The sequence below is a fragment of the Felis catus genome, chromosome A2 (assembly GCF_018350175.1).
Source record: "Felis catus isolate Fca126 chromosome A2, F.catus_Fca126_mat1.0, whole genome shotgun sequence".
Classification (NCBI taxonomy): domain Eukaryota; kingdom Metazoa; phylum Chordata; class Mammalia; order Carnivora; family Felidae; genus Felis; species Felis catus.
Window position 1 is genome coordinate 55,843,930 of NC_058369.1, and position 25,812 is coordinate 55,869,741.

At 54.9% G+C, this 25,812-nt stretch overlaps 1 protein-coding gene across 1 annotated transcript; it reads right to left on the minus strand.

The window, feature by feature from the left end:
• Positions 1-3,173: 3,173 nt before the first annotated feature.
• On the minus strand, positions 3,174-25,788 carry HDAC11 (histone deacetylase 11). The gene is made up of 10 exons (XM_023250059.2): positions 25,638-25,788; positions 24,541-24,689; positions 22,253-22,353; positions 11,465-11,581; positions 10,162-10,204; positions 8,338-8,414; positions 7,216-7,278; positions 6,116-6,212; positions 5,043-5,221; positions 3,174-4,898 (listed from the first exon to the last, which is right to left on the minus strand). Coding segments are annotated over exons 1-10 (1,044 nt in total). The 5' UTR covers positions 25,640-25,788; the 3' UTR covers positions 3,174-4,682.
• Positions 25,789-25,812: the final 24 nt, after the last annotated feature.

The following is a 25,812-nucleotide window of genomic DNA, read 5'->3' on the forward strand; positions in this document are numbered from 1 at the left end:
GGGTCCCTTCCCAGGGAGGCCCCTGTGAGCATGAACACAGGGAGGTCAGAGGTCGTGTGGCTCACGGTGGGAGGGCTTCCTCAGGTCCTCTTCCGGACACTACTTTCTGCACACGTTCGACACGGCCCCTCTGTCCCTCCCTCCTGCCATCCCCTAGAAGAACACTGAGGGAGGAAAGCCAGGATTGGGCTCTGGTTCATTTGCTTGCCAGGACGTCAGGCTCCTTAACACCCTTCCGTGGGCCTCACGTTTCCTAGAGACAAAGTGGTGGCGGTGCCAGCACCGAGCCAGGATCTGAGCAGGCCCTCGGACAAGGGCAGCCTTCCTTCCCTCTCCCCCAGCCCAGCACGCCCCAGCCAGCTGCGGTGGCACGAGGCTGGGCCTCCGTGTGCTGTCTGCCCAATGAGCAGGTGGGACAGGTTGTCCGGGGACCCTCGGCTCTGACTGTGCACACGCCAGTTCACAAAGCACTTCTCAGCTGCCTGCCCTGTTTTATTTTTAAAAACTAACTTTCTGCTTGCAAAATACGAGCTGCAGAAAGCCCAATGTGCATCCTCCGGCCGAAGAGCATCTCAAGGGCAGGACAGGGAAGCCGTTCATCTCTCCAGGCCCCAGCTCAAAAGCAGACAGACAGCCACCTACCCACGTGCTGCCACAGTGCCCTCGGCCTGGCCCTGCCCCACCGTCCAGGGGCCACGGAGGCTGTCTTTCCCCTCCAGGTTCCTTGTCTCATCTGGACTCTGGGGTGCTGACATGTGCCTCTCCCAGGATTGCTAGTAAGGGTGTGAGCCACGGAGGGGCTGACAGGTCCAGGTGGGCTACAGGACACGAGCTCCCCCACATATTCTCATTCCAAACCCCTGCTGACAGGTCTGGTTATAGGAAAAGGGCACTAGTTCGGGGGTCAGATGGACGCGGGTCCATTCCCTGGCTTTTCCATTGCCTGACTTGTGATCTTTACTTCTCTGAGTCTCTATGTCCCCATTTTTTAAATGGTGATCATGATGACGGCTAACCTATATAGAGGACTTACTCTGAAAATTAATAAAGGAAAAGCTTCGCTAAAACGGAGCCAGGAGGCCAGAAGGGGGAGCTCTCACACCACACCACTGGCAGCCAATTACAGGAAGAAGGGTCAATTAGGTCCCAAGGGAAGAATCCCCAACAGCAAAGAATCCTCAGTTATAGCTCCCAAAAGGAAAAGATGCACATCACATCTCCTACGAGAAACTGACTGCCCCAGCAACTCAGCCAATGAGAAACTGTCTGAACTCATGCTTCTCTCCAACTGGGCCTTCCTTCAAAAACAACCCCTCCCAACTTCCTCCCCTTCTCCATAAAATAATGTTCCCTCTCCTTGGTCAGATTACTCTATGGTTTTTGCCATAGCTTGCTCGTCCCAAGTTGGAATTCTCTGCCGTTCCCAAATAAACCCAGTTTTGTTGGCAAAATAACGGGCTTCTTTTTAAGATCAACTCCATGCCAGACACTGCTTTAAGCACCTTACAAACTCATTTCATCCTCATGACAACCCTGTGAGGTAGGTACTATCAGCCCCATTCTACAGAGACATAAACTAAGGCACGGAGAGGAAGCGTCGCCCAGCTAGCAAGGGGAGGAGGCAGGACTCCAAGCCAGGCTGGTGAAGGATGGGAGGCTCCTACTTTAATCCCCTGCAGCCTCTGGGGTGCCTGGGTGGCTCAGTGGTTGAGCAACCCACTTCAGCTCAGGTCATGATCTCACTGTTTGTGAGTTTGAGTCCTGCATTGGGCTCCATGCTTGGGATTCTCTCTCTCTCCCTCTCTGTTCCCCTCCCCAACTTGTGCTCTCTTGCTCTCTAAATCAATAAATCAATAAATAAAAATACCCTGCAGCCTCAAAAACCATCACGGGACCGTATAGCTCCCAGGACAGGGCACTGAGCCTCCCCATGCTGGCCCTGGGCCCAGAGCAGGATGTCCCCAGCCAGTGCTGGCTGACCTAAATGAAACCAACTCAAGAACAGGCTGCTTGCAGGAGGTCTTGGCCCTAAACGCTAAGCATTTGGCTGAGGATCCAGGGAGGGTCCTAAAAGTCTCCTTCAGATCTGCCTGGGAGTCCTGCTAGGCAGGGAAGGGCCCTGGGCCAGCACCCACCTTTGTTTATGCCCAAGGCAGTGGGCTGGTGCATTCATTTCCGGCCTCTGCCCCCCACCAGGGCTGTATTAGCCTAGCCTCGGGCATTCCGCGGGTGGCTTAGTCATAGCTGGGCGCTGCCGTTCCAACGCCTGTCTGAGTGCCCCCCAACCGGCCCCAATGGAGAACAGAGCTGTAACTTAGGCAGATGAAACCCCTTCTCCCCAGGCCTCAGCCAGCCCGCCAGCCCACCAGCCAGACGTGGCACCAGGGTCTACAGGAGGAGCAGGGAGGGGGCTCTAACAGGCTAAGCCACTTGTCTAAGGCCCCACATTCAGGCGCAGGTAGAGCATGGCTCCCACGTGGGCTTGGGTTCCAAGGTCTGCCCGCTCCCCTGTGTGCTGGGGGGGAGGGACTGCCCTGCCTCCCATACCAGATGTTCATGCTCCAGATCTCCAGGAGGCTCTGGATGGAGTCTCCTGCAGAAATCTCACGCCTCCCGGGCATCAGGGCTGCTCCCAGCGGGCTCCACCAGAGAGTGCTTTCCCAAGCTTTCCTGCCCCCCAAGTTCTCCCTATAGCACATGTCCGACCCTGGACTTCCCCCAGCCTGTCCCCCCTCTCACCCTGGGCTGCAGGACCGCCCCCCCCTCCCCCGATCCTGGTCAGCAAGGTGCTCGGCTAGAGACTCAGCACTTCACAAAGTTGGCACGTTCCCTTGGGTTTTTATAACTTGGGGTATCACTTACCAAAAGCAGACAACTCAGGTCTTAAGAACAGATACTAGGGGCGCCTGGGTGGCTCAGTTGGTTAAGCGTCCAACTTTGGCTCAGGTCATGATCTCACGGTCCGTGAGTTCGAGCCCCGCATTGCCTGCTTTGCATTCCGTGTCTCCCTCTCTCTCTCTCTTTCTCTCTCTCTCTCTGCCCCTCCCCCCGTTCGCACTCTTTCTCTCTGAGAGAGGCCATGTAAGGCCTCGTTCGATGTGGATTTTAAATCTTTACTTCCTCTAATCCTTAGGAGGTAAGGATGCTCCATCTCAAGAACACACAGCAGCCGGTCCGATCAAGAGCCTTTATGGTTCTCTACAAACAGAAGCTCAACGGTGATGAAGCCAGCCCACTGCCTGCCCCCACGTGTCACAGGCCCCAGGTGGAAATGAGGGGATGTTAGGTACCTTGAGTCAGATGCAGAGAAACCAACGGCAAGGGCAGGGGGCGGGTGAGGGGGTCCAAGGGCGTGGTTAGTGCCTCGAGGTCTAGTCCAGGAGGTCAGCCGTTTTGACAGTTCACGATTTTCAAGCCCTTCCTCCCGTCCCCCAACAGAGGGAGCACCAAGGGAGTGTAAGGGAGAAAGTGGGGAAATGCAGGAGCACCCCCAGATGGTAATGAACGGGAGTCCCCCAGGTGCGGTTGACCGGGGACCGGGATGTGCCTCCGCTGGCCCACTTTTTCTCCCCACCCCACCTTTGATCGCTAAGAACACACTCAGGTAATGAAGGGTGGATGCTCTCCCCACCCAGCTCTCTGCGGGGGGCCCAGGGTGTCCCCTTCAGATTAGAGCTGAGAATAAGGTCAGGGTCTGGGGTTTTTCAAAGACCAGAAGTCAGGGCCCACTTGGGACCTTGGACACTGGAAGCAATAGCCCCACCTAAGGCCCTGCCCCAGGACCCGTTACAACCCACGGGCCAGGATGGATATGTCTGCCCTCCTTCCCAGAATTCCAGCCTGACCACCGGCACCTCCGTCCTCACCTGGGGCCTCAGGTCCTGTAGGACCCGGCTTGGCCACCTGTCCCCATCCCCAGTGTCCCCTTCTGGGCCTCACCCTCCTCTGTCCCCTCCTCAGCGGGGTTCGCAGCCCCCTCAAGCCCCCAGTGCTGAGGCCCATCTCTGACAGGCAGGACCATGACTAAAGCACAGATTTGGAGCTCCTCAGGCCTCTCCTCTCCTTATCAGCACCTAGGAGCCCTAGGAAAGCAGGTCCAGCCCTTGCTTTATTGAAGGGGAACACCAGAGGGGAGACGCCACTCGAGCCCCGTTCCCCGCCACCCCTTACATCCAGGACACCCAGGACCAGGTGTCCTGCCTGCTGGCTGGGAATCCAGAGTCCCCCTCCAGAGGCCTCGCTGCAGCACCCAGCTTTCAGGCCCCCCCACACGGACACGGGCACCCATGGCTCCCCATGCCCTGCCCGAGGTGAGGGCGAAAGGGTGGGGCAAATCACATGACTCGTGCCCCCAAAGCCTCACCTGCCCTTCTCCCTCCTCCTCGGGAAACTGCCTGCCTCTGCAGGGCCTGGTCAGACCTGGGGCCCCACAGGAGGTCTTCTGGGACTCAGGCCCTGCCTTCTGCCCCCGCCCACAGAGGGGCCTGGAGACCCTCTGACACCCAATGGGGAGAGCGGAGGGGCTGCCCCTAAGGCCAGCCCGGTCGGGGACGGGCCCCTGCCCCTCGGCACCTCCTGGCAGCTGCCCCCACCACCCCGTGGTTAGAAAAGGAGAAGCGCTGAGGGGCGGGCCGGGCTGAGGCAGGCAGGGAACCGCGCAGAAGAGCAGAAGGGTGGCGTGGTCAGGGCACCTCGGGAGGCAGCAGAGGGGTGTCCGAGTTCTGTGCCGAGACGCTGGGGGACTCAGACCCAATGAGCCCCAGGCTGTACAAATTAAGGATGGAGTCGGCAATGATGCGGGCCGTGCGCTTCTGGTATCCGCCCGAGGTCACCATGAGGATGGGCACCTGGCGGCCGCGGACCACCCGAAACACCAGTTCGTCCCGCTTCACGATGCCCTGTGGGGGGAAGGGGGAGGCTGACTCGGGCGGGCGGCCGGGGCCCCGTGGCTTCTGGAAGTCCCGCTGTGATCGCCGCTGCTTCCGCCCACTTTCCCTGCTGCACACCCCCCCCCCCGCATCCCCCTCAGGGCAGGGACGCACCTGGGGGCTGATGGACAGCCCCCCAAGGCGGTCGCCCTCAAGGATGTCGGTGCCTGCGTTGTACACGACCACGTCCGGCAGGTGCTCCTGGAGGGCTTTCTGGAGGTTCCTCTCCACTTTATCCAGGTACTCGTCGTCCTCCGTGCCCCACTCCAGCTCCACCTTCCGCCTGATGGCCTCTGAGGGAGAGACAGGAGTAGCCCAGTAGGCAAAGAAAGGCCAACGAGCTCAGGAGGGCCCAGTCAGTGTCCCAGCAGGATCGGACACAGTCTGACTCCAGCACTGCTCCCCCTCATTCATTCCGCCCCAAATGAAACTAAAGAGCGCCAAGAACCGCAAAGGGGGCGCGGCCAAGGGAGAGAAGGGAGTGCAGAAGAAACACTTTGCCCTGGGGATTTCCAGACCCCCTGTCGATGACATCTGGAGCCTCTGCCCAGAAATGAGGACCCTGCTGTGCCCTCAGGCCCAAATCCAGCACCTTAATCGGAAACCAGGCCCCTGGGCCACACCTGGGGCTGAATGACCCTGAGCAGATGCACCGGCATAAACGTGCCCTTCCTGCACTTGCGTCCCCTATTTGCAAAGCGGGCGGGGCCCTGTGTCTTCAAAGTTCATCTGAGAGTCTCCGCCTTTTGGCTGGTAAGTTTAACCGCCCTGCATTTATTTTCACAACTGTTACATTTGACATCTGAAAATGCATTTTGTGTTTTCGACTTCTATTTTGTATTTTCGACTTCTCATATTTTTCCTCTCATTTCTTTTTTGTCATTCCCTATTTGCCACCAGACAAATGCATACCCAGGAGGGGTCTATTTTTATTCTCCTGGTGGGTACCCTGATGTAAGGACCCGCACATGTGTTTGTCGGACAGGTTTATGTGATCTCGGGTGGGTCAAGTGACTTCTTTAGGTCTCAGTTTGCTCATCTATAAAATGGGAACACACCCCCACCTCCAGGGCTGCTAAGGACAAATGAAGTGACTTCTGCAGAGGCCAGCATGTAGGGAATACTCAGGAGAGAGCTCCATATGAGCACGACCGCACTTAAGACTGAGGGATGAGGGGGCAGCTTACGTTTGGCGAAGCGGTCCCCGGGGTAGATATGGCGGTTATACACATCCATGATGTACACGCGCTTGTCACCCATGAAGTCCCGTTCATGCCCATTGCCCTGTGGAGAGGACACAAAAGCTGCTTGCACACAGGGGCCCTCAGCAAGGCCAGGAAGCCTGCACACGCCCACCCCAGGAAATGCCCCATGAGCCTGCGGAGCTCAGCTGGTCCCTGGAGGCAGAGGGTCTCGTGGCTATTAAGTAGCAGAGCTGGAATTCAACCTCAAAACGCAGCCCCATGACCTTCTAGCATGACCTTGAGCGGGGCCCAGCCCTCTGAGTTTCCTCTCCATGGAATGAGAAAGGAGCTCTAACCCTGCCACCCTCTAGAGTCTGTGGTGGGATCGGCTGGGATCAGGGACGTGAAAGGGAACCTGTAAAGGGCTGTGCAGGTGTGGCTCAGTTCCGGAGCTCAGTGTCATAGGACTCCACTGTGGGGTGCCCAGCAGCACACAGGCCCAACAGCAGTGGGGGGGCGGGAGGTGTCCTCAAGAGCCCAGGTGACACCCTGCCCAGTCTGACCAGAGGAGCCAGCCCCATATTTGGAGCCCTGAGGAAGAAGTAACCCGGAACCTGAGCAAGCCTGAAATCATGCGTGTGAGCATCTGTCTCAGGTGCAGCCCCACAGTAGTCCTCAGCTCCGTGCAGGGGTGGCACCCCAAACTGACTAGGAAGCACTGGGGAGCCACAGCAGGCTTCAGGGCGTGAGAGTGGTGTCGCCACCCTGGGCTTTAGGAAAAGCCATCAGCCAGGTGTGTTGGGCAGTCAGAAGGGAGGAAGATCCTTTGGTTTGACCGAAGCAATGAGGTGGACCCCGTGCCCTGGCTGGGCTGAGTGGCGCAGAGGGACAAAGACCGACCCTCCACTTTTGGCCTGAGGCACAGAGGATGAGCAGCGAGGGGAGAGGCAGATCAGGGTGGGGGGAGCAGAGGCCCAGCTTGGGGCTTGGCAATGTTCCCCGGGGGAAGGGAGCCTCCCACAGTAGGGGGCTGTGGGACAGAGCTGATGGGCAGCAGCTGGGGGGGCGGGGCCATGAGACTGCAGCCCCCACAGGGTACTCACCTGATGGGCATCGAGATCAACGATGGTGGCTCTGGAGATGCCCTCCACTCGCTCAAACAGAAACTGCCAGGGGAGGAGAGGGGGAGGTGAGGACTCAGACAAGCCAGAGGACATAGCCCCTTGGGGATTCCCAATTGGCAAGGGGTCAGGTGGGAGGCCTGACAGGCTTGTGGGCAATCAGGCCACCGGGCAAAGACCTCACACACTCAGAACTGTGTGGGTCAAGCGAAGCATGTGTGCATGGTCAAGGAAGGCTCCCTGGAGGAGGCAGCATGTGCTGTGCCCTGAAGGGCTGGAGATTAGGAGTGGGGCAATTGGGCTAGCTCTTAGAGAAAGCCTGGGATTCCTAGAGGAATATATACGGGTTAAAAAGGTGAAACCTCTCCCCAAGGCTATGCCCTCTGCCTTATCCCACAAGGCCAAGTTCTCATGCCTCCTCTGGGAAGCCCTCCTTCCCCTCCCTACCCCCAGGAAGGTCTCCTGTGTGTCACCCTCTATGAATGACCAGGGTCTGTTGACCTGCTTACTCCCACCATTAGTCTGTGTGCCCTGGGAGAACAGGGGCCACGTCAGTCCATTCCTGATGCCCAGAACAAGGCCAGGCACAGGGTGGTTAAGGGGGGCTCTGAAATCCAGCAGAGGTGTCGGCTATTGCCAGCTCTGCACCTTTCAGCCGTGTGACCTTACCTCCCCAAGCCTGGGTTTCCTCATCTGCACACATGAGGATTAAATAAGGGAAACCTGGGTGGCTCAGTCGATTAAGCGTCGGACTCTTGATCTCATGGTTAGTGGGATCGAGCACGGAGCCTGTTTGGACTTCTCTCTCTCCTGTCTCTGCTCCTCTCCTGCTCCCTCCCTCCCTCCCTCTGTCTCTCTCTCCCTCCCTCCCTCTCTCTCTCTCTCTCTCTCTCTCTCTCTCTCCCTCACCCCAGCAAAAAAAAAAAAAAAAAAAAAAAAAAAAAACAGAAAGTGTCAGATCTGCGTTGGAGTCCCTGCCAGCTTCCTCCCCTTCTGAGACTCAGTTCCCTTCTCTGTAATGTGGAGGAGAACCCCAAGTTGGGGGTGGGGGGGGATTCAAGGGAGGGCTCCTGGAGGCGAGCCCCCACGAGCGCTCAGGCGCACCTTGATGGCCAGTGTGATGTCCGCGTAGGCACAGAAGCCTCCGCCCCGGTCACTGGAGCAGTGGTGGAAGCCTCCACCTGCAGAAGGGCAGACACAGCGTGGTCAGGGCCAGGCACTGCCCCGCCCCTACATCCTCCCCGCATCCCGTCCCTGCTCAGCTCCCAGGGACAGGCTCCTGGGACTCCAGGTCGGCAAGTTGAACTGAGCACCCGGGCGCGTCACCATCCCTGGGTCAGGAGGTAGCTTTGCCATCACAGCCATCCCTACCCGGAGCAAGAAACCTCGCAGGCTGTCCCATCGAGTGAGTCCACAGTGCCTGTCACAACCCCCAAGGGCTAGGAGCTTATCTTTCCCCAAACTGTCCCTTGCCTCTGCAGAGCCAGGCCGGCCCCCAAGTGATTTCCCATGCCAGGGAGGGGTGGTGGGGCTATGGGGGACCCATTTACCCTGGGACCACCCAGATTCTGCAGGTGGTAGAAAGGGATGGTCAGGAAGGGCACCTTCTGATGGTCTTGGCCACCCATGGCCATGGGGAAGGCCTTAGACACCAGGGTCCGGCCACAACCTCCCCCCTGAGAGCCCATTGCCCTGCAACCTGAGTTTCGGGGGCCTCTGAAATTGAGCCCAACAACTGCCCCACCCAGCAGTTAGGGTCCAGGGCCCACAGCTACAAAGGATTTGCCTATTCTCATGCCAACAGGCTGTCAACGGATCTTAACAAGATAATAGCCAATAATGAACTCCTAACCAGGCACAGAGCTCACTGAAACCTCCCTATAGCCCCCAGTGGGGGCACGATTGCCATTACCTCCATTCTACAGATGAAGAAACTGAGGCACACAGAAAATCAAGCAACCTGCCTGGGATCACACAGCTCACTAACAGCAGAACCAAGATTCAAACCCAGGCTGGATCAAGACCTGGCCTCTTAACCTCTATCAGGTCATAACATCTTCCACAGGGGAAGGGCCTCCCGAGGCCCTCGTGGGGACCCCACTGTAGACACACACAGGGCATGCCTCTTTCATCCATCTGTTCAGCAGCAGACCGTCACATCACGGTGATGTCAGATCCGATGTTCGGTTCCTGGCAATACCAAGATGGAAGAGACCGAGCCCTGGCCTTGTGGAGCTCACAGCCAAAGGCGGGGGTTCTCCCCCACACCCATTTCTTCATCGATATGATGGGGCTGACATGATAATGCCCAGCTCAAAGGAGAGGCCAGACAGTAAAGAGGTTTGCTAACTGTGAAGTGCTGTACCTCAGTGAGGGACACACAAGGAAGGGATGAGGAAAAACGTCTGTGTAACCCTCCCGTGAGCCAGTCTTGGGGGAGAGTCCAGGGGACTCCGGAGTGCTGGCCCTCGGGTCCCTGACACGGCATTGACCCTGGGCCTGTCTGCCCATTACGTGACCATGGCCCTGAAGGCTGTCCTGGGCCCCGGGAGGCTGATGGAGTTTTTCAGGAAAGACTCTGAAATTCTGCAGGTTTCAGCCCCACGCAGGGCTGCCCAGGGGATGACGCAGGCTTTTGATGACAGAGTGAGCCCCTTGTCACTGGAAGTATGCAAAGGCAGGGCTGGGGAGCCATCTGGAGAACTCTTTTAGATGAGAATCCCACACCAGATGGAGGCACTGGTTGGTCCCTCCCAGGCACCAGATGGCCAAATCCCCGCCCCCCCCCCCCTCCAGACCACTTTAAGAAGGAGGTTCAGGGTGGTTCTGAAGGCACCAGAGCATCTGAACTCACAGTGGTTGCCTTCAGGTTCCTCCTGGCCCTCCCAGCCCAAGGACCCAGCAAGCCAGACCGGCTGGGGCACTCACCCACATTGATGGCCCAGCCTCGCTCCATGGCCAGCTTCCCTGCCTTTGGAGACAAGCACAAGGTGAGAGGCACAGGCAACCAATTCCCTCACTCATTCATTCACTGATTCACTGATTCATTCATTCATTCATTCATTCATTCATTCCATAGACACCATTTCCAGAGAGCTCTGACATAGGATGATCTATGAGGTAGGGTTCAGGAGACCCCCACCCTCCAGCAGACTCAGACTCAGTCTTGGAAGTACCAGACTGGCTGCTGTATGAGAACTGCAAAGCCGCAGAACTGCAATTCTGAGAGGCGACTAGAAGAAATCAAAGTTACATAGTTATGATCACACGTGAGCTGACAAGGATTTTGATGAGGCTTTCAGTGGAAAAATAGACAATTTTGGACCCACAGAAATACGGTAGGCTGAATACCAAAATCTTGTAGGAAATCATGGTTTGGGAGTGGGCAGTGATATTTAAAAAAAACAAAAAACAAAAAACAAAAAAAAAAATTTCCAAAGCTAAAAAGAAAACTATAGATCAATAGGTCTTGATCTGGCTCTGGATGAATTCATCCCACACCTAGGGGGCGCCTGGGTGGCTCAGTGCGTTAAGCCTCTGACTCTTTGATTGCAGCTCAGGTCATGATCTTGCGGTTTGTGAGTATGAGCCCCACATTGGGCTCTGCACTGACAGCTCGGAGCCTGCCTGGGATTCGCTCTCTCTCCCTCTCTCCCTGCCCCTCCCCCTGCTCATGCTCTGTCTCTCTCTTAAAACAAATATTTATGAAATATTCTTTAAAAAAAGATTATCCTACATCTAAATCTGAAATGTTTCTCTACCTCCAATTAACTTGGCAGCCTGTGGCTAATTTTAAAGACAACTACATATGGGATGAAGAAGCTACTTTTGCTGTAAGTATTCTTTACTGTCACCCCCATGATGGGCAGTGAGGGGAGCATCGCCCATCACTGAAGCCATGGGGGCTTGGTTTTGCCATCTTGACTTGAGAACACTATAGCCATAGCTTGAGGATACACCCCCTGGGGAAAGGGGATATATCTTATACACCAGCAAATACGGTAACTCTCATAGGAGGTCATGGGGGAAGGAACAAGGAATTCTAATGTCCCCAAGTGGGAAAGGCTTTGGGAGAAAGAGTCATTGTTACTGTGCCTTGAGGACTATTTAGGATTTTGTTCAACTACAAAGTGGGAGGAGAGTATTCCGGATGGAGAGCCCAGAGTGGGCAAAGGCCCGGAGGTGTGGGGTCCCAAGCCCAGCCCTTCCTCCCACCTGCATCCCCACCTACCATGATGGTTCCTCCCGTCTGGGTCCGAAGGGGCTTCAGCACCTTCCTCTGCACAAGGAAGTTGGGGAGAAAGATGACAGGGGGGATCTCTGTGATGGTGGCAACAGCAAAGGACCACTGTGGAAGGAGACACAGGTCGTTATGCCCAGAGCGCAGAGGCAACAGCTGGGAAATCAGATTGCCAGTTTCCAGGTGACCTGGGAGAACTTCCAGTCAAGTGCAGTTCCTTTGGTAAGAAGTGAGAGCCCCTGACCCAGCTTTGGGCTCAGTAAGAACAGTTCCTTGCCTTAAAGCTGTTGGCCCACATTCCTCCAAAGCCCTTGGCTGCCCTCTTGCGCCCAGAGCGAGAGCTGCAGAGGACGCCAAGTCACAAGGGCGGCAGACCCAGCCCTGGCCCAGCCCACCCACTGTACAGAAGGGGGAGGACACTGAGGCCCTGAGCTGGGAAGATCTTTCTTTCCAACGTCAAACAGTGAGTCAATGGCAGAGCCAGCACTGGAAGCCCAGGTCCGCTTCCCCGGCACATGACCTCATCATCCGCTAGGAATCGGTCCTCCCTTCAAAAGGCGTATCAGGCCCTCGTTTCTGGCTACCGAGGCAGGAGGGTCTAGGGTACCCAAAAGGCATTCACACGAAGATTAGGACACAGCTTTCCCTGTGACCCTCCCAGACCCCGGGGCAAATGTCCATGGGCCCAGATCCCGAACCCTGGCTGAGAATGTACCTGGATCCGTGCTCCCTGCTCTCCTCTGACCCCAGGCAGAGCCTCAGAGGGGCCCAGGGCACTCTGTATATATTTACTGAGGCTCCAAGGTGGGGGCTACTCCTGTCCTTCTGACACAGCCCACAGCTGAGCAGGGAGGCACTCATATGCAATGTGGCAAAGCCTTTTGATGGAGAACATGGTCTGGGTCCAGGTGGGAACACAGCAGCTTTCTGGAGGCAGTGACCTCCAAGCTGACTCTGAAGGTGAACGGGAGTTGCCTGGATGTCACAGTCAAGGTGAAAAGACAACTACTGGCAAAGAGAAGTGAGTCCGCGCTCACGAGAAGTTGGGTACAAGTGGGGCGGGGCCAGGCCTTTCCCGTAGGGCCTGTGCTGCCAGAGAATGTTCTCTCTCAGACAGCCTCATCAGAGCAGCAGGGAGCCATCAGATGGTGCTTGCCCAAGCTATTCTGGCTGCAGCAGGAGGACCAATTAGGAGAACTTGAATAGAAGCAGCAGCAGCCCCAGGGAGGAAGTGAGAAATAATGAGGGTCCAGAGGAGGGGAGAGGGGGAAGGTTAGCAGATAGCACGTAGGGGATGGGCAGACAGAGGAGTCCAGGATGCAAGGTTGGAACCCCAAGACTCCAACCCTGAAGGCAAGGGCCAGAAGGTAGCCCACTGTGAAAATCGAGGGCTGTCCTGGGACAGGGTGGGGGTGGGACAGAGGTATGGCCCTCAGGAGGCCAGGCAGAGAGGAGTTTCAGGAAGGAGTAAGCCAAGGGAGGTGTTGAGAACGGGGAGCATGGCCACCGGGTTCTCCCACCAGGGGAGGAGATTTAGGGCAGGAGAGGCATGTTCAGTAAGGGCGAGGAGTCAGCAGAGAGGAAAGAGGATGGGCCAAGGATGAGGTAGGACAGCAGAAAGGGCATATGCCTGGGAAGGTCCTGGCAGGCGCCTTAGCCAGGGGGCACTACTTGAGGCCAGGGAGAGAAGGCAGAACAGGCCCCATGTCAACTTCCATAGGGTCCAGGTGTGCTGGGAAACCCAGGCTGCCTGAACTGCACTGAATACCTGTGTGGCCACCCCCAGCCCCCACCCAGGCCACCAAGGCTGAGGACAGTTGTAGGCTGGGGAAGCCCTCACTCAAGTGAAGGAGCTGGTGAACGTGGCCTATGGCCCACAGACCACTTGCAGTCTGAAAAGGGAGGTGCCCCTCCAGCCTTCCTCAACCCCCGGCCTCCCAGCTGCACCATGGAGGCATCACAGGGCCTGGGAGGTGGCACGGGTGCTAGAGCTGAGACCAGCCAGGAAGGCTGGCATGCTCCAAGACCTGTCCGTGTGCGTGTGTGTGCGTGTGGTGGGGGACAGACCCAGAGAAGGGAAGGTGGCCAGCTCTGACTGTTCCTCACACCAATCCCACTGCCCAACACAGGCTTGGCCTATGGGAGGCATGGAACCATGGTTTTCTTCCTTTCTTTTTATTTTTCATTAGGCTCCATGCACAACGTGGGGCTTGAACCCATGACCCTGAGATTAACCGTTGCATGCTCTACAGACCCAGCCGGCCAGGAGCCCCAGAACCACAGTTTTCTATGAATAAACAGTGAACACACAACTCAGCCGCTGAAGGAACACGTTAAGCCACTGCCTCCCTCTCTCCGGGGACATGCCACAAAGGGGGCATGTTTTAAAGTATGTTCCGCAGCAACTGCCTAGCCCAGCGCGCTATCAGGAAAGGGTTCCACATCAAATGACTCTGGGAAACACTGCTTATGCTGTCCACCTCTTGGAAACTCACATGGGAAACGTGTAAAGGGCTCGAAATTTTGCCGTACAGAATCCTATCCGCTGCCCGAGTTTTCTGGCCACAAACCTCTGCCAGCCTGCCTTACTTTTTACACAACGCCTACTGACCTTTGGAAAGCTGCAATCACGTGGGACACACTAGGGAATGAATCTTCCATGGGCCGGGTATACAGTCACCAGAAGCGCGTCTGGGATGTAGCCAAGGGGACCGGTCCCCTCGGGGGAAGAGTCACGTCTGCCAACGTTTCTCCACTTCCGGCAGTGAGAGATGGTGCCAGACGGCTCAGCCCTCTCCCGGGCCCAGCCGTGGCCTCTGTGCAAGGCAGCGGTGCTGCCTACTGATGAGCTAGACTCGTGCTGTCCCATCCAGCGGCCACCAGCCGCACGTGGCTACTTGGGTATAATTTTAAATGAAAAATTTTTTATTAGAATTTTGTTACTTCAATCAAGAAAATAGAATTTCGTTCCTCAGTCTCACTGGCCATAGTTCAACTGCTCGATAGGCACGTGTGCCTAGGGGCTACTGGCCAGGGCCATTCCAGAACATGTGCACCGTGGCAAAAAGTTCTATTGGACGGAGCTGCTCCAGAAAAACCACCAGTGGCCAGGGTGAAAAATAGACGGGGTGGGAGGGGCAGGCTGGCGGCTGGGCCCTGGAGGAGGGGGTGGGCGGGGAGGTTCTACACAGGGGCGTGCAGGGCAGCAGGCTGGGATGAGGGCACCCAGATCAGGCCCTCTGAGAGCCTGGCCCCAGGCAAGGGCATTGAGGGGTGGGCTAGATGGGAGTAGGGTGGGGACAGGGCTCAGAAGTCCTCCTCAGAGTAAAAACTGGTCCGACTCTGGGCTTTGCCACTGCTGTGTCAATTTGGACACAACCCTTACTTCTGTCTCGTCTCCTCATCTATGAAACAGGGACCCCTCCCCACCAGGCCTAAAACGGGGCCTTAGACCAATCTGCCAGGCCTGTCCTCAACTCCCCATCTGAAGACCCCCCCGGCTCCACCCCGACCCCTGCCCTTGCCTCATCTTTCTGCACAGCACCTGTCTCTACCTGGCGTTACGATATGTCTCAGTTGTTATCTGTCTGTTCCAGAAGGATGCCACAGCCAGGAGTGTAAGCACACACTCATTCTCATTCCTGCTATACAGATGATGCTGAGAGTGAAGCCTGCACACAGCAGGTGCTTAGAGCGCATGCCGCCCACCCTTGCCCAGACTCCTCCCTGCCTACACACTCCCTGGAGGAGGTCACCTCCCCTGCACCCTGCACCGCCCAGGAGAGCTGGATGACTAGCTGATAAGGGGCTAGGACAGTCTGGCCCTCTGCTCCCAAGACAGCACAAATGCAGAGCCCTCCTGGGGTCAGGTGAGGCCATACGTGTGCCCAGCTGCTTCCCCTCCCCCCCCTTACAGGTGTCACCCGAGGCTTGCCCTCAGGGAATCCCTTGCACCTCCATCCCCACCACAGGCTCTGCTTCTAGGGCCGTGCTTCTCCAAGTATAGTTCCCAAACCAGCAACACCAGCACTTGAGAACTTGTCAGAAACACAGGGTCTCAGTCTCCTCTCCAGACCTCCCGAATCCAAAACTCTGGGAGTAGGGACCAGTGATCTGCATCACGACAAGCCTTCCAGTGGATTCCAATGCTTAAGCAAGTTGCAGAACCACTGCTCTAGCGAACTGGAGCCCATAGTGCTGAATGAATGAATGAATGAATGAATGAATGAATGAATGAATGAATGAATGAATGAATGAATGACATAAACAGGGGAGGTTTTACCACCCCAGCCTAATGCCCACTGCCCACCAAAAGGCCTGGCCTGTGAGCTTCCCCAGTAGAGACTGGCTGCAACCCCATGTGGAGGCCCCAACTGCTTGGTTTGGGTCAGAACTTTCCACCAGTGGAAGTGGGAGCAAAAAGAGAGACAGGAAAAAAATCCACACCATCATCTCAGTTGATGAAGAAGGAGCCTTTGACAAAATCCAATACCCTTTCATGATAAAGTCCATCAACAAACTAGAAACAGAAGGGAACTCTGCCAGGCTGGCAGAGGGCATTTATCATCCACACGTGCACACGCAAACACACACACACACAATCACATAGCTATCACCATACACAGTGCTAAAAAACTGGAAACCTTCAGCCTAAGATCGGGAACAAGAGAGGGATACCCACTTTTGCCCCTTCTATTCCACCTCACACTGGAAGTTCCAGCCAGAGCAATTAGGAAAGAAATAACAGGTCTCCAAACTGTAAAGGAAGAAGTAAAACTAATCTCTATTCACAGATGGCATAATGTTAGCTACAGAGAATCCTAAAGAATACACACACACACACACACACACACACACACACACACACACCCCTATTAAACTGAAGAACTTATCCAGCAAAGTTGCAGGATCCAAATCAACACACAAAAATCAGTTGTGTTTTTCTACCTTAGCAACAAATAATCCATAAAGGAAATTTAAAAAGTAATTCCATTTAAAGTAACAATGGAGGGGCGCCTGGGTGGCTCAGTCGGTTGAGTATCCGACTTCGCTCAGGTCACGATCTCACGGTCCGTGAGTTCGAGCCCCGCATCGGGCTCTGTGCTGACAGCTCAGAGCCTGGAGCCTGCTTCAGATTCTGTGTCTCCCTCTCTCTCTGGCCCTCCCCCCATTCATTCTCTGTCTCTCTCTGTCTCAAAAATAAATAAATGTTAAAAAAAATTTTTTTAAATAAAAAAATAAAATAACAATGGAAATAATAGAATACTTGGGAATAAATTTAACCAAGGACGTGCAAGACCGGTATACTAAACACTACAAAACACGGCTGAAAGAACTTAAGAATCTAAACAAATGAAAAAATAACCTGTGTTCATGGGTTCAAGACCTAATATTGTAAAGATGGCAATACTTTCCGGATTCCTCTACAGAGTCAACACAATTCCTATCAAAATCCTGATGGCCTCTTTTGCAGAAATAGAGAAGCTGATCCTATAATTTATATGGAATCTCAAGACACCTCAAATAGCTGAAAAACCTTGAAAAAGAACAGACTTAGAGAACACGCAATTTCCAATTTCAAAACTTACTACAAAGCTTCAGCGATCAAAACAATATGGCAGTGGCATAAGAGAGACATATACATCAACTGAATAGAACGGAGAGTCCAGAAGTAAATCCATACATCTATGGCCAACCAATTCCCCACAAGGGTACCAAGACTAGTCAATGGGGAAAGTGTTGTGTCTTTAGCAAATGGTGCTGGGAAAACTGGAGACCACGTGCAGCAGATTGAGGTTGGGCCCTTACCTCACACCATATACAAGAATTAAGTCAAAATGGGCCAAAGACCTACATACAAGCTAAAACTCTTAGAAGAAAACATCGGGGTCAATCTTCATGACCTTGGATTTGGCAATGGATTCTTAGATGTGACACCAAACACACAAGCAACAAAAGATGAAAAAGATAAGTTGAGATTTAGCGACATTCAAAACTTTTATGCATCCAAGGACACCAGCAAGAGAGCGAAAATACAACCTACAGAATGGGAGAAGATATTATTGGCAAATCACATAACATCCAGAACATACAAAGAACTCTTAACACTCCATAACCAAATGTCTTAATTGGGCCTGTGACTTGAGCAGACACGTCTTCAAAGAGGCGATATAAATGTCCACCAAGTGGCTGAAAAGATGCTCAGTGCTATTGACCGACAGGGAAATGCACATTACAGCCACAATGAGATACCGCTCCATACCCACTAAGGTCGCTGCAGCCAACCAACCAACCAACCAAACAAAAACCATAAAATAACAAGCGTGGGTGAGAATACAGAGAAATTGGAACCTTTGTGCACAGTTGTTAGGAATGTAAAACGTGCAGTTGCTGTGGGGGTCATTTTGCTCGCCCCTTGGTTACCCTGTGACCAGCAATTCTACCCCTAGGCATATAACCTAAATAACTGAGTACAGGGACTCAGAAATGGACTTGTACATGCGTGTTCATAGCAACAAAAGGCTAAAAGCTGGAAGCAGCCCAAATGCCCACCAACTGAGAAACGGATAAACAAAATGTCTATCCACACAACGGAATATTATTCAGCCGCAATGAGGAATGAAGCGCAGACTCACGCCATGGGATGGATCATTCTTGAAAACGCTACGCTTGTGCTTGCTGATAGAAGCCTCACGCCAAAGGTCACGTGCTGTGTGACTCCACGCGTGTGAGGCCTCCAGAAAAGGCAAGTGCAGAGAGCTAGAACACAGGCTGGTGGTCGCCAGGGGCCGGGGAGAAGGGGAATGGGAGCGGCGGCTTTGTAGGTACCAGTTTCCCGTCGGAGCGACGAAAATATTTTGGAACTAAACAGCAATGGTCGCACCACATCGTCAATGTAACAAATGCCACCGATGTTTACACTTTAGGATGGCTACTGGCTATGCTATCTGAATTTTACTGTAATTAACAAGAAAAGGAGACAAGAGCCCCCTCGGAGAAGAAGAGAGAAGTGAGAGAGAGAAATCAGAGGCCCGGGGAGGGGGCCCAGTTCCCCAGAGACTCTCTAAGCCTTTAGCCCCCTGGGGTTCTGGTGCGAGGGTCTGTCTCCCTCCCAGACAGGACTCCGAGTGCTGAGAGGTCGGTGACCAGGCCCAAGAGGTGTCTGGACTTCCTGAGGCTCAGGTGAGCTTGGCTTCTCTCTCTCTCTCTCGCATGCCGCATACCCAGTCTGAACCGCAGAAAATTCTACTGTTTCCTCTTCTTTGCAAACTCCAACTCCTACCACTCCCCCAAAATCCACAGCCGCTGTTTCAAGCCTCGTCTGAGAGCCCGGATCTCTCACCAGATTATTGCGACGACCTCCTTCCTCACTGATCTTCCTGCTTTTGTCTTGCCAGCCTCTTCTCATCACAGCTGCCAAGCAATCCTGCTAAACCCTAGATCAGACCACATCCCTCAGCTTAACACACTCCTTAACACACTCCCTCCTGTTCCCTCCGATCCAGTGGCAATACTGGAACACACTGCAGATACTCCTGCCTCAGGGCCTTTGCACTTGCTAATCCTTATACTTGGAATGCACTCCCTCCAGATGCCCACATAGCTCACTCCCTCACTGCCCTCAGTCCATGATCACATGTCAGTAAGTCCCTCCTTGACCTCCTTATTTCAAACTGCAGCCCCTACTCCCCCTTTTCCTGCTATACTTTCATCCATGGCACCGAGTGCCTTCTAACACACCAGATCATTGACTTGATTATCGTGTCTATTGGCTGACTCCCCCAGATGTCAGCTCCATAAGGAGAGGGACTCCATCTCTTTTGTTCTATCCTGCCTCCCCTGGAACAGAGCACGGTGCTCATTAAACAGTTGCTGGATTAAAAACAAAACAAAACAAAACACTTGCCGTATAAAGGTATCCCGAGCACTACCTAGCTCAGGGTGCACAAGGACGAGATGTCAGATCTGTGTCATGCCACCCCACACCCCAGGCAAACTGTCACTGGGGTTAGCAGAAGGCAGGAGCCTGGCCCTGGCCCAACCCAACCAGCACCTTCAGTGGGGCAAACTCTGGGCCTTTCGCACAGTAGGCGCTCAATACACATTTCTTTCCCTGAATGGCCATCACCTGGCAAACATCAGGTACTGTATCCCCTTCAATGCCTGGATGACTAAGCATCGAAGGCCACACTGGGCCAGGGCCAGGCGTGAGCCCTGGAACATGGGTGAGGCAGCACAGGGCAGAGGGTGACCTCCCACAGTGCACACAGAACAGCCGAGGAAACCAGCAGGAACTCTCCAGGGCACTGTTCCAGATGCCCGCAGCAGAGAAAAAAAGAAAAGGAACATTGCAGAGAGCTGGGGGGAGAGGGGAAGGGGATGAGGACGAACAGAGGCAAGGGGAATGCTCCGGAGCTGCAGCCCCTAAGTGCCACAATGGGCATGGTGGTTCCTGCCTGAGCATCAAGGGCACATCATACCATGTGGCTCTCCCGTGGTATCTGGAACAAAATCCAAACTCCGCCCACGGCTTGCAAGACGCAGCGTGGCCTGGTGCTGCTGGCCTCCCTGACCACATCTTGTGCCACCTCAGCTTTTTATTCCCTTGAGCATCCTTCTTCCCTCTAGGAGGCAAAGTCCCCTCCCCCTGTAGGTATGTGGTTCTGGAACATTCTTCCTTCAAAGCTCCACTCGCTCTTCATTCTTTTGTCGCAGCTCAAACCTCACCTCTGTGAGGCCCTCCCTGACCACCCAGTCACCCTCCACCCTCCACTTAAGTTATCCTCTATTTTTTTCCCTTCACAGCCCTTGGTACTCTGTGAAATCCTCTCGTGTCGTTACTTCTTTATTTCCAGTCTTCCACAACAAAAATGCAAACCCATGGGAGCAGAGAAACTTGCTTATTCATTTTGTACCCAGGACACAGTCAGTATTTGGTATAGATGTGTTGAATGACTGAATGCTTCACCTTAGTAGGTGCGATGGAAATCAGCCTGTTTCTCTTTTTGCTCTTGCTGCCAGGGAGCTCCAAGCCAAATATATAAGCTCAACCATAGCATTTTGATTAATCCTTTCAGTTGGCATGTCTGAGTGCTCCTGCTGCCCTTGACCTCAATTGCCTACTCAGGTCTCAACCTGTTAATACTTTTTTTTTAATTATTACCTATCACATAGTAAGCTGCCTTTAGGCTTTTGGGGGCCCAAGGCCAGGGACACAGTCAGCCCTGCACAGTTCCCCTGAAGTCTTCTCAAGCAGGTGGCATCCTGGAGCCTAGCCCCCCCTCCCCCTCAGCCTTATTCTGGCACATTCACATTCAATCCACCCTGGTCCCACTCTGTTCTGGTCTCTCCCTGCCCAGACCCGTCGTCATCGGTCCCTGTTCCCCACCCTCACCCTGTGGACTCTGGAAGGCATGTCCTCCTGGCCCAGCTCCTGGGCTGTGGACTGTGACCACGCATGTCCAGGCCCCAGGAAACCAGGGCAGCCAAGGACTGGGCTTCCTGCCAAGGCCTCGCACACCTCTCTCTCCCAGGAGCCAGGTTGCAACCTCTTCCTGGTAATCTTTCATGAGCTGACACTGTCACAGCTTCATCTAGAATTCTCACAGCTCCGGCCAGAGTGGGGGAGGAGGGCAGGTAGCAGCCGTGACCAGGAACCAGGAAGACAGACTGGCTTCTGGATGCCCTGCTTGGGGTCTCCCTGAGGGCTGCTGGACCTCCTGGGTGACCTTGAGCAGGGCCTAGGCTTTTCCACCTATAGAGGGGACGGGCCTGGTGACCTCTGGCATGTGCTGTGGCACTGAGTCTAAGACAAGGTGGGGGTCGGGGCTCTGGGCTCCCACACTGTTGGCAGAGGACCTGTGGCATCCCCGACCATGCCCCCACCAGGGCAGGCTGGCAGCACCAGGTTCTGACGCACCTCCCCAGCCTCGCTTCCCCTCTAGACGAGCTCCCCACACAGAGGCCTCAGAACCTCAGCACTGATGACAGCTTCACCAGCTCCTCTGGAAAAAAGTCACAAGCAGGCAGCCTGGAGGCCCAGTTTGGTCTGCGGGTAGGATTTACAAATGTTGAAATGAGCTGCCGCATTAAGAAACCAGGGACTGCCACTTAATCTGAATTTCTCACTTTTCTTTGAAAGCCAGGCCTTCTGGCCATGTGGGGCCCCCAGGGCAGCTGAGAGGCAGCCACCCACTTGGGAAGGGGCAGGAGCCCCCCAGTTTGCCCCATACACCACCACTACCACCTGCCTGGCCACTTGTGTATATCCCTTGCTCAGACGTGGGGAGTTTCACACTAGTTTTTGGCCCAACAGTTTTCAACAAGTCTTTAGCAGCAGAAGCTCTTAGAAAAGAACCTCAAACGTCAGCCCGATATAAAAATAGACCTATGTGGGACAGCTTTGGTTGGATAAGGACAAGGGGCTGGCGTCCCCTCACCCAGCATGTCAGCAAGGGTCTCCGAGGCCTGTTCATAGAACACAGATTGAAAGGCATAATGTAGAAGCTCTACGAAGGTGCAAACTCCGCCAAGTGGTCGTCCCTGCTTTCATACCCCCAGGGATGGGGAGCTCACTACCCACTGGAGCAGCCTTACCCATCCCTGGTATCTGCCTTTTTGACACCTCTCTCCTTCTCTTGGGGACCACAAACTCACATGATCCCCCTGCATGAGGGGCAGGAATGGAGCCCCTTGGGGCTGTGCTTCCCCAGACCGAGCTGCCCCTGCTCTGACCACCCCTCCTGGTCAGCAGCCGTCCCCAGGCCCCAGACCCTGTACCTTGAGCTCGTTGAGATAGCGTCTCGTGTGCACCACCAGCAGATCCTCGTCCGAAGCCTCCCGTGCCTCCACCAGCATGCCATCTGACAGAAGCTTCTCTTCTGAAACCACAAAGTGAGCACCCTGCTTCCCTGATGGCCTCATGGCCGACCCGGCTCCAGACCACCCCTTGGAACAGGCTGCAGGCTTAGCCTCTGCTAGCCCTGCCCCAGAGGAGGTGGAAAACGGCTGGCTTTTGAAAACAGGTGGCCTCCCAGGCCAGTGTGGACAATGGCCAGAGGGCATTAGGCATTGGGCATGAGGCGATCCTTGGGTTTCCCAAGCCACCAACAGCTGAGAGGTGAGCTGGACAGCCTTCACAGGAGGTGGCACATGGGTCGATAAGGCTGACTCAAAATGAGAAAAAGCCTTATCAGTTCTCCCTCTCCACCTTCTGGTGATGTCACGGGAGGCCCAGGGTGGTGTGGTCTCTCTTTCAGGCCTGCCTAACCCTCGCTCATCTCCCTTCTTAACCCAAAAAGCAGCGACCTCACAGACTGCAGCACCCTGAAGTCAATCACAGCTTTCCTGCATTTATTTTTTTACCACGACCTTCTATTTATGGCCAGTGAAACTGGCTTTTCCCATTTAGATGATATAATGTTTCCTTTTAAAACAAGTTTACTTAAGTTTTTTTTAAGCAGAGGCTAAGTCAATTTAAAAAAAAAATGAAGTAAATAACGGAGCAGGGGGTATAAGGAAACGGCAACTGATGCTGGGGAAACACTGCAGTATTTTATCACCCCTCACATCCACCAGACAAGATTTGCTCTGTTTCGCCAAAGAAGAAACAGGAAGTGGTCTGGGGCACAGTGAGAATAGGACCACGATGCTCTGGGTTCTAGGGAATCAAAGGGACAAGGTCAGAATCCAGAGAAACTGTTTTAATGTGTAACCCTTAGAAAGCAAATGATCCCATACATTTCCTGCACATAGCTCCACATACAGAAGGCACTCTCCACCGCCCCTCCCCCAACAACATTCCAAGTCTCCCCACTGCCTTCAGGCAAAGGGCCAGCTCTTTTCCTGGCAGCACCATGTGGCCCCTGCCTCCTTTCCACCCACATCCTCCGAGGAGGAAGGAGGGAACTCAGGAGGATGGTCAGCTCAGAGATGAGGGAGACAAGGAATCCTATGTTGAGCTACTGGGTAACGCAGGATCCCAAGAAAGGGCAATGGGGGGACTGACTTGGGCTGAGTCTGCTGGAAACAGTGCATGAAGGACCATAGTCAGGGAAGCAAGATGAGCAACAGGCTGGTCCCGTGTATTCTCACCATCCTGGGCACACCACTTGTCCTTCTTCTACTTAATAGTTTTCTTTGGATGCTCACTCTGGTTACTATTGCAAATGGAAAATCCAAACCAATTGCCATAAACAGAAAAACCAAAAATAGAAAACATATGCGATACAAACAAACTGTTATTAATCTGTAATTTGATTCTATTTTTGCAACAGTGTGGCTCGCTCTAGATTTGTTAAAAAGGGAGATGCGCTTAGGTGTTAAAGACAGGCTAGCCCCAAAGCGAAACTGTCTCCATGGCATGATCAGGATTGTGTGATTTAAAGATCCACAATGCCTCGTCCTATGCCAGGTAATGTTCCCTACTTCTGTTAACTGAGGAACCCCTAATGCAGGGAAAAGGGAGAATATTCTCGCACTAGCCTGCTGTGATGCCTGAATTTCCCACCTAAACCAGACCCCTGGATTACAAACCGAAGTAGAAGGCACAATCCGGAGCACCACCTTGCTCAGTGGAATGAGGTGACAGGTGCGAGCCTGAAGCTCTGGGTTCCAGACCCCACTCTGCTACTTGGTAGCTGTGTGACTTTGGGCAGGTTTCCTAACCTTTCTGGGCTCCAATTTCCTCCATCTGCAATCAGTAGGGTTTGGAGCAAAGGTTCTCTAGTTCCTGGACTCTCGGAGCTTATGGGGAACAGACACTGGATTGCTCTAAACTTCACCTTCCTGGTGTCCATCCTTAATCAGCCCCCCTTCTACTGGGCCTCCACGGACAGGGACAGGACTTAAACCCACAGTGATGGGGAGCAGTGAAGGTCTGAGGCAGGCACATATCATGCTCAGACGCCTGAACTGAAAAGACTCTGCCTGCATGAGTGGAAGGCAGTCTGAGGGCTGAGAGTGGAGGTGGGAGACCGCGGCTTGTGTCAGGGAAGACACAGGAAGGGGCCGGGAGAGAGGGGTGGGTTGGAAGAAGCAGCTGTAGGGTCTGATAGGGCCTTCCATACCTTTCAGGAAGCTGATCACCTTGCCCCATTTTCCCGCATCAAAGGGGTGCAGTTTCTCCAGGCCCATGAAGGTTATGTTGTAGCGTGGTGAATACACGATGGGCCAGCGTGTCTCCGGCACATGCTGGTACAGCTGAGTTGTGTGTGGCCTTCCGCGTGCACAGGGACAGACACAGAGACAGGGGCAGTCTCAGTGTGGAAAGCAGCCTCCTCCTCGCTGCCGGCTGACTTTGACCACACAGCTCCACAGCCGCAGGGAAAGGGCCTCTTAGCAACAGCAACGACGGTCATGGGAGCAGCTCCTCACTGAGCATTGGCTCTCTCCCTGCACTGTCCAACCCAAACCTCACCGGAGCCCTGGGAGGTAGGCGCCAGCGGTCCCAACAGAGGCTTGGAGAGGGAACCAGGTGTGCCCAAGGTCACACTGCGGGTGGGTGCAGCACCGGCTGTGCACCCAGGTGTATCTGGCTGCCAGGCCTCGGCACGTCCCCTCCACATTATTGCAATTATCCTAAAAAGCTGTGTGGCCTTAGGCCTCAGTTTCCTTAAGTAAAACATGTGGCTGTCGCGAGATGATGCACCGAAATAGCTGAGCACAGAGAGCGCCCTATCCCTGAGAGCTGGGGGTGGGGATGACAGTTCCCAGAAACAGCAGGTCGGGGTTCACGCAGACTGAGGCCCAACCCGCAGCCAGGAATGGAGATCACCTCAGCCTAGCCGCGCAGCTGACCCCCCTCCCCCCCATTACACCTCCGCACAGGGACCAGAAACCCGGCGCCAGCTGTTGTCACTGCGGGAGGCCTCCGCACAGCCGGTGGAGCCCGGGACAGGGCAGACGTCAGACCCGCGCCTGTCGCTGGGCCCCGCCCGGGTCGGAGCCCCGCGACCCTCACCGGTCCCTAGGACCGCAGAGAAGTGGCGCGAGGCCGGCCTGGGCGCACCCGACCCGAGCGCCCCCTCGCCCGCCATACCTGGGCACGCACCTGGCGGCCCACCGGGTAGCCCGCGCACTCGCGCTCCCGCCCACGGGGACCCCTGGGAAGCCCGGGGTCTTGGGTTGGCGCCCCACCCCGCGCCCCCACCCCTGCCTCACTCACATCCCGGGGCCGGGCCCTCCCTGCGCTGGCCACTGCTCGGCGACCGGGCGGGGCAGGGCACGGCCCCGCCCCGGACACGCCCCCGGCCTCGGCCTCCTCCGCTGGGGGCGGAGCTCCGGCAGGCTCGACTCCGCCCCGCTCGGGCCCGCGCCTGCGTCACAGAGCGATGGAGTCC

Excerpts from the sequence above, each read along its gene's own strand:
- HDAC11 (XM_023250059.2), bottom strand. Across the intron at positions 10,205-11,464 it reads AGACGGGAGGAACCATCATG|GCAGGGAAGCTGGCCATGGA; the intron begins GTAGGTGGGGAT and ends TTGTCTCCAAAG. Across the intron at positions 7,279-8,337 it reads ACATCACACTGGCCATCAAG|TTTCTGTTTGAGCGAGTGGA; the intron begins GTGCGCCTGAGC and ends CTCCCCTGGCAG.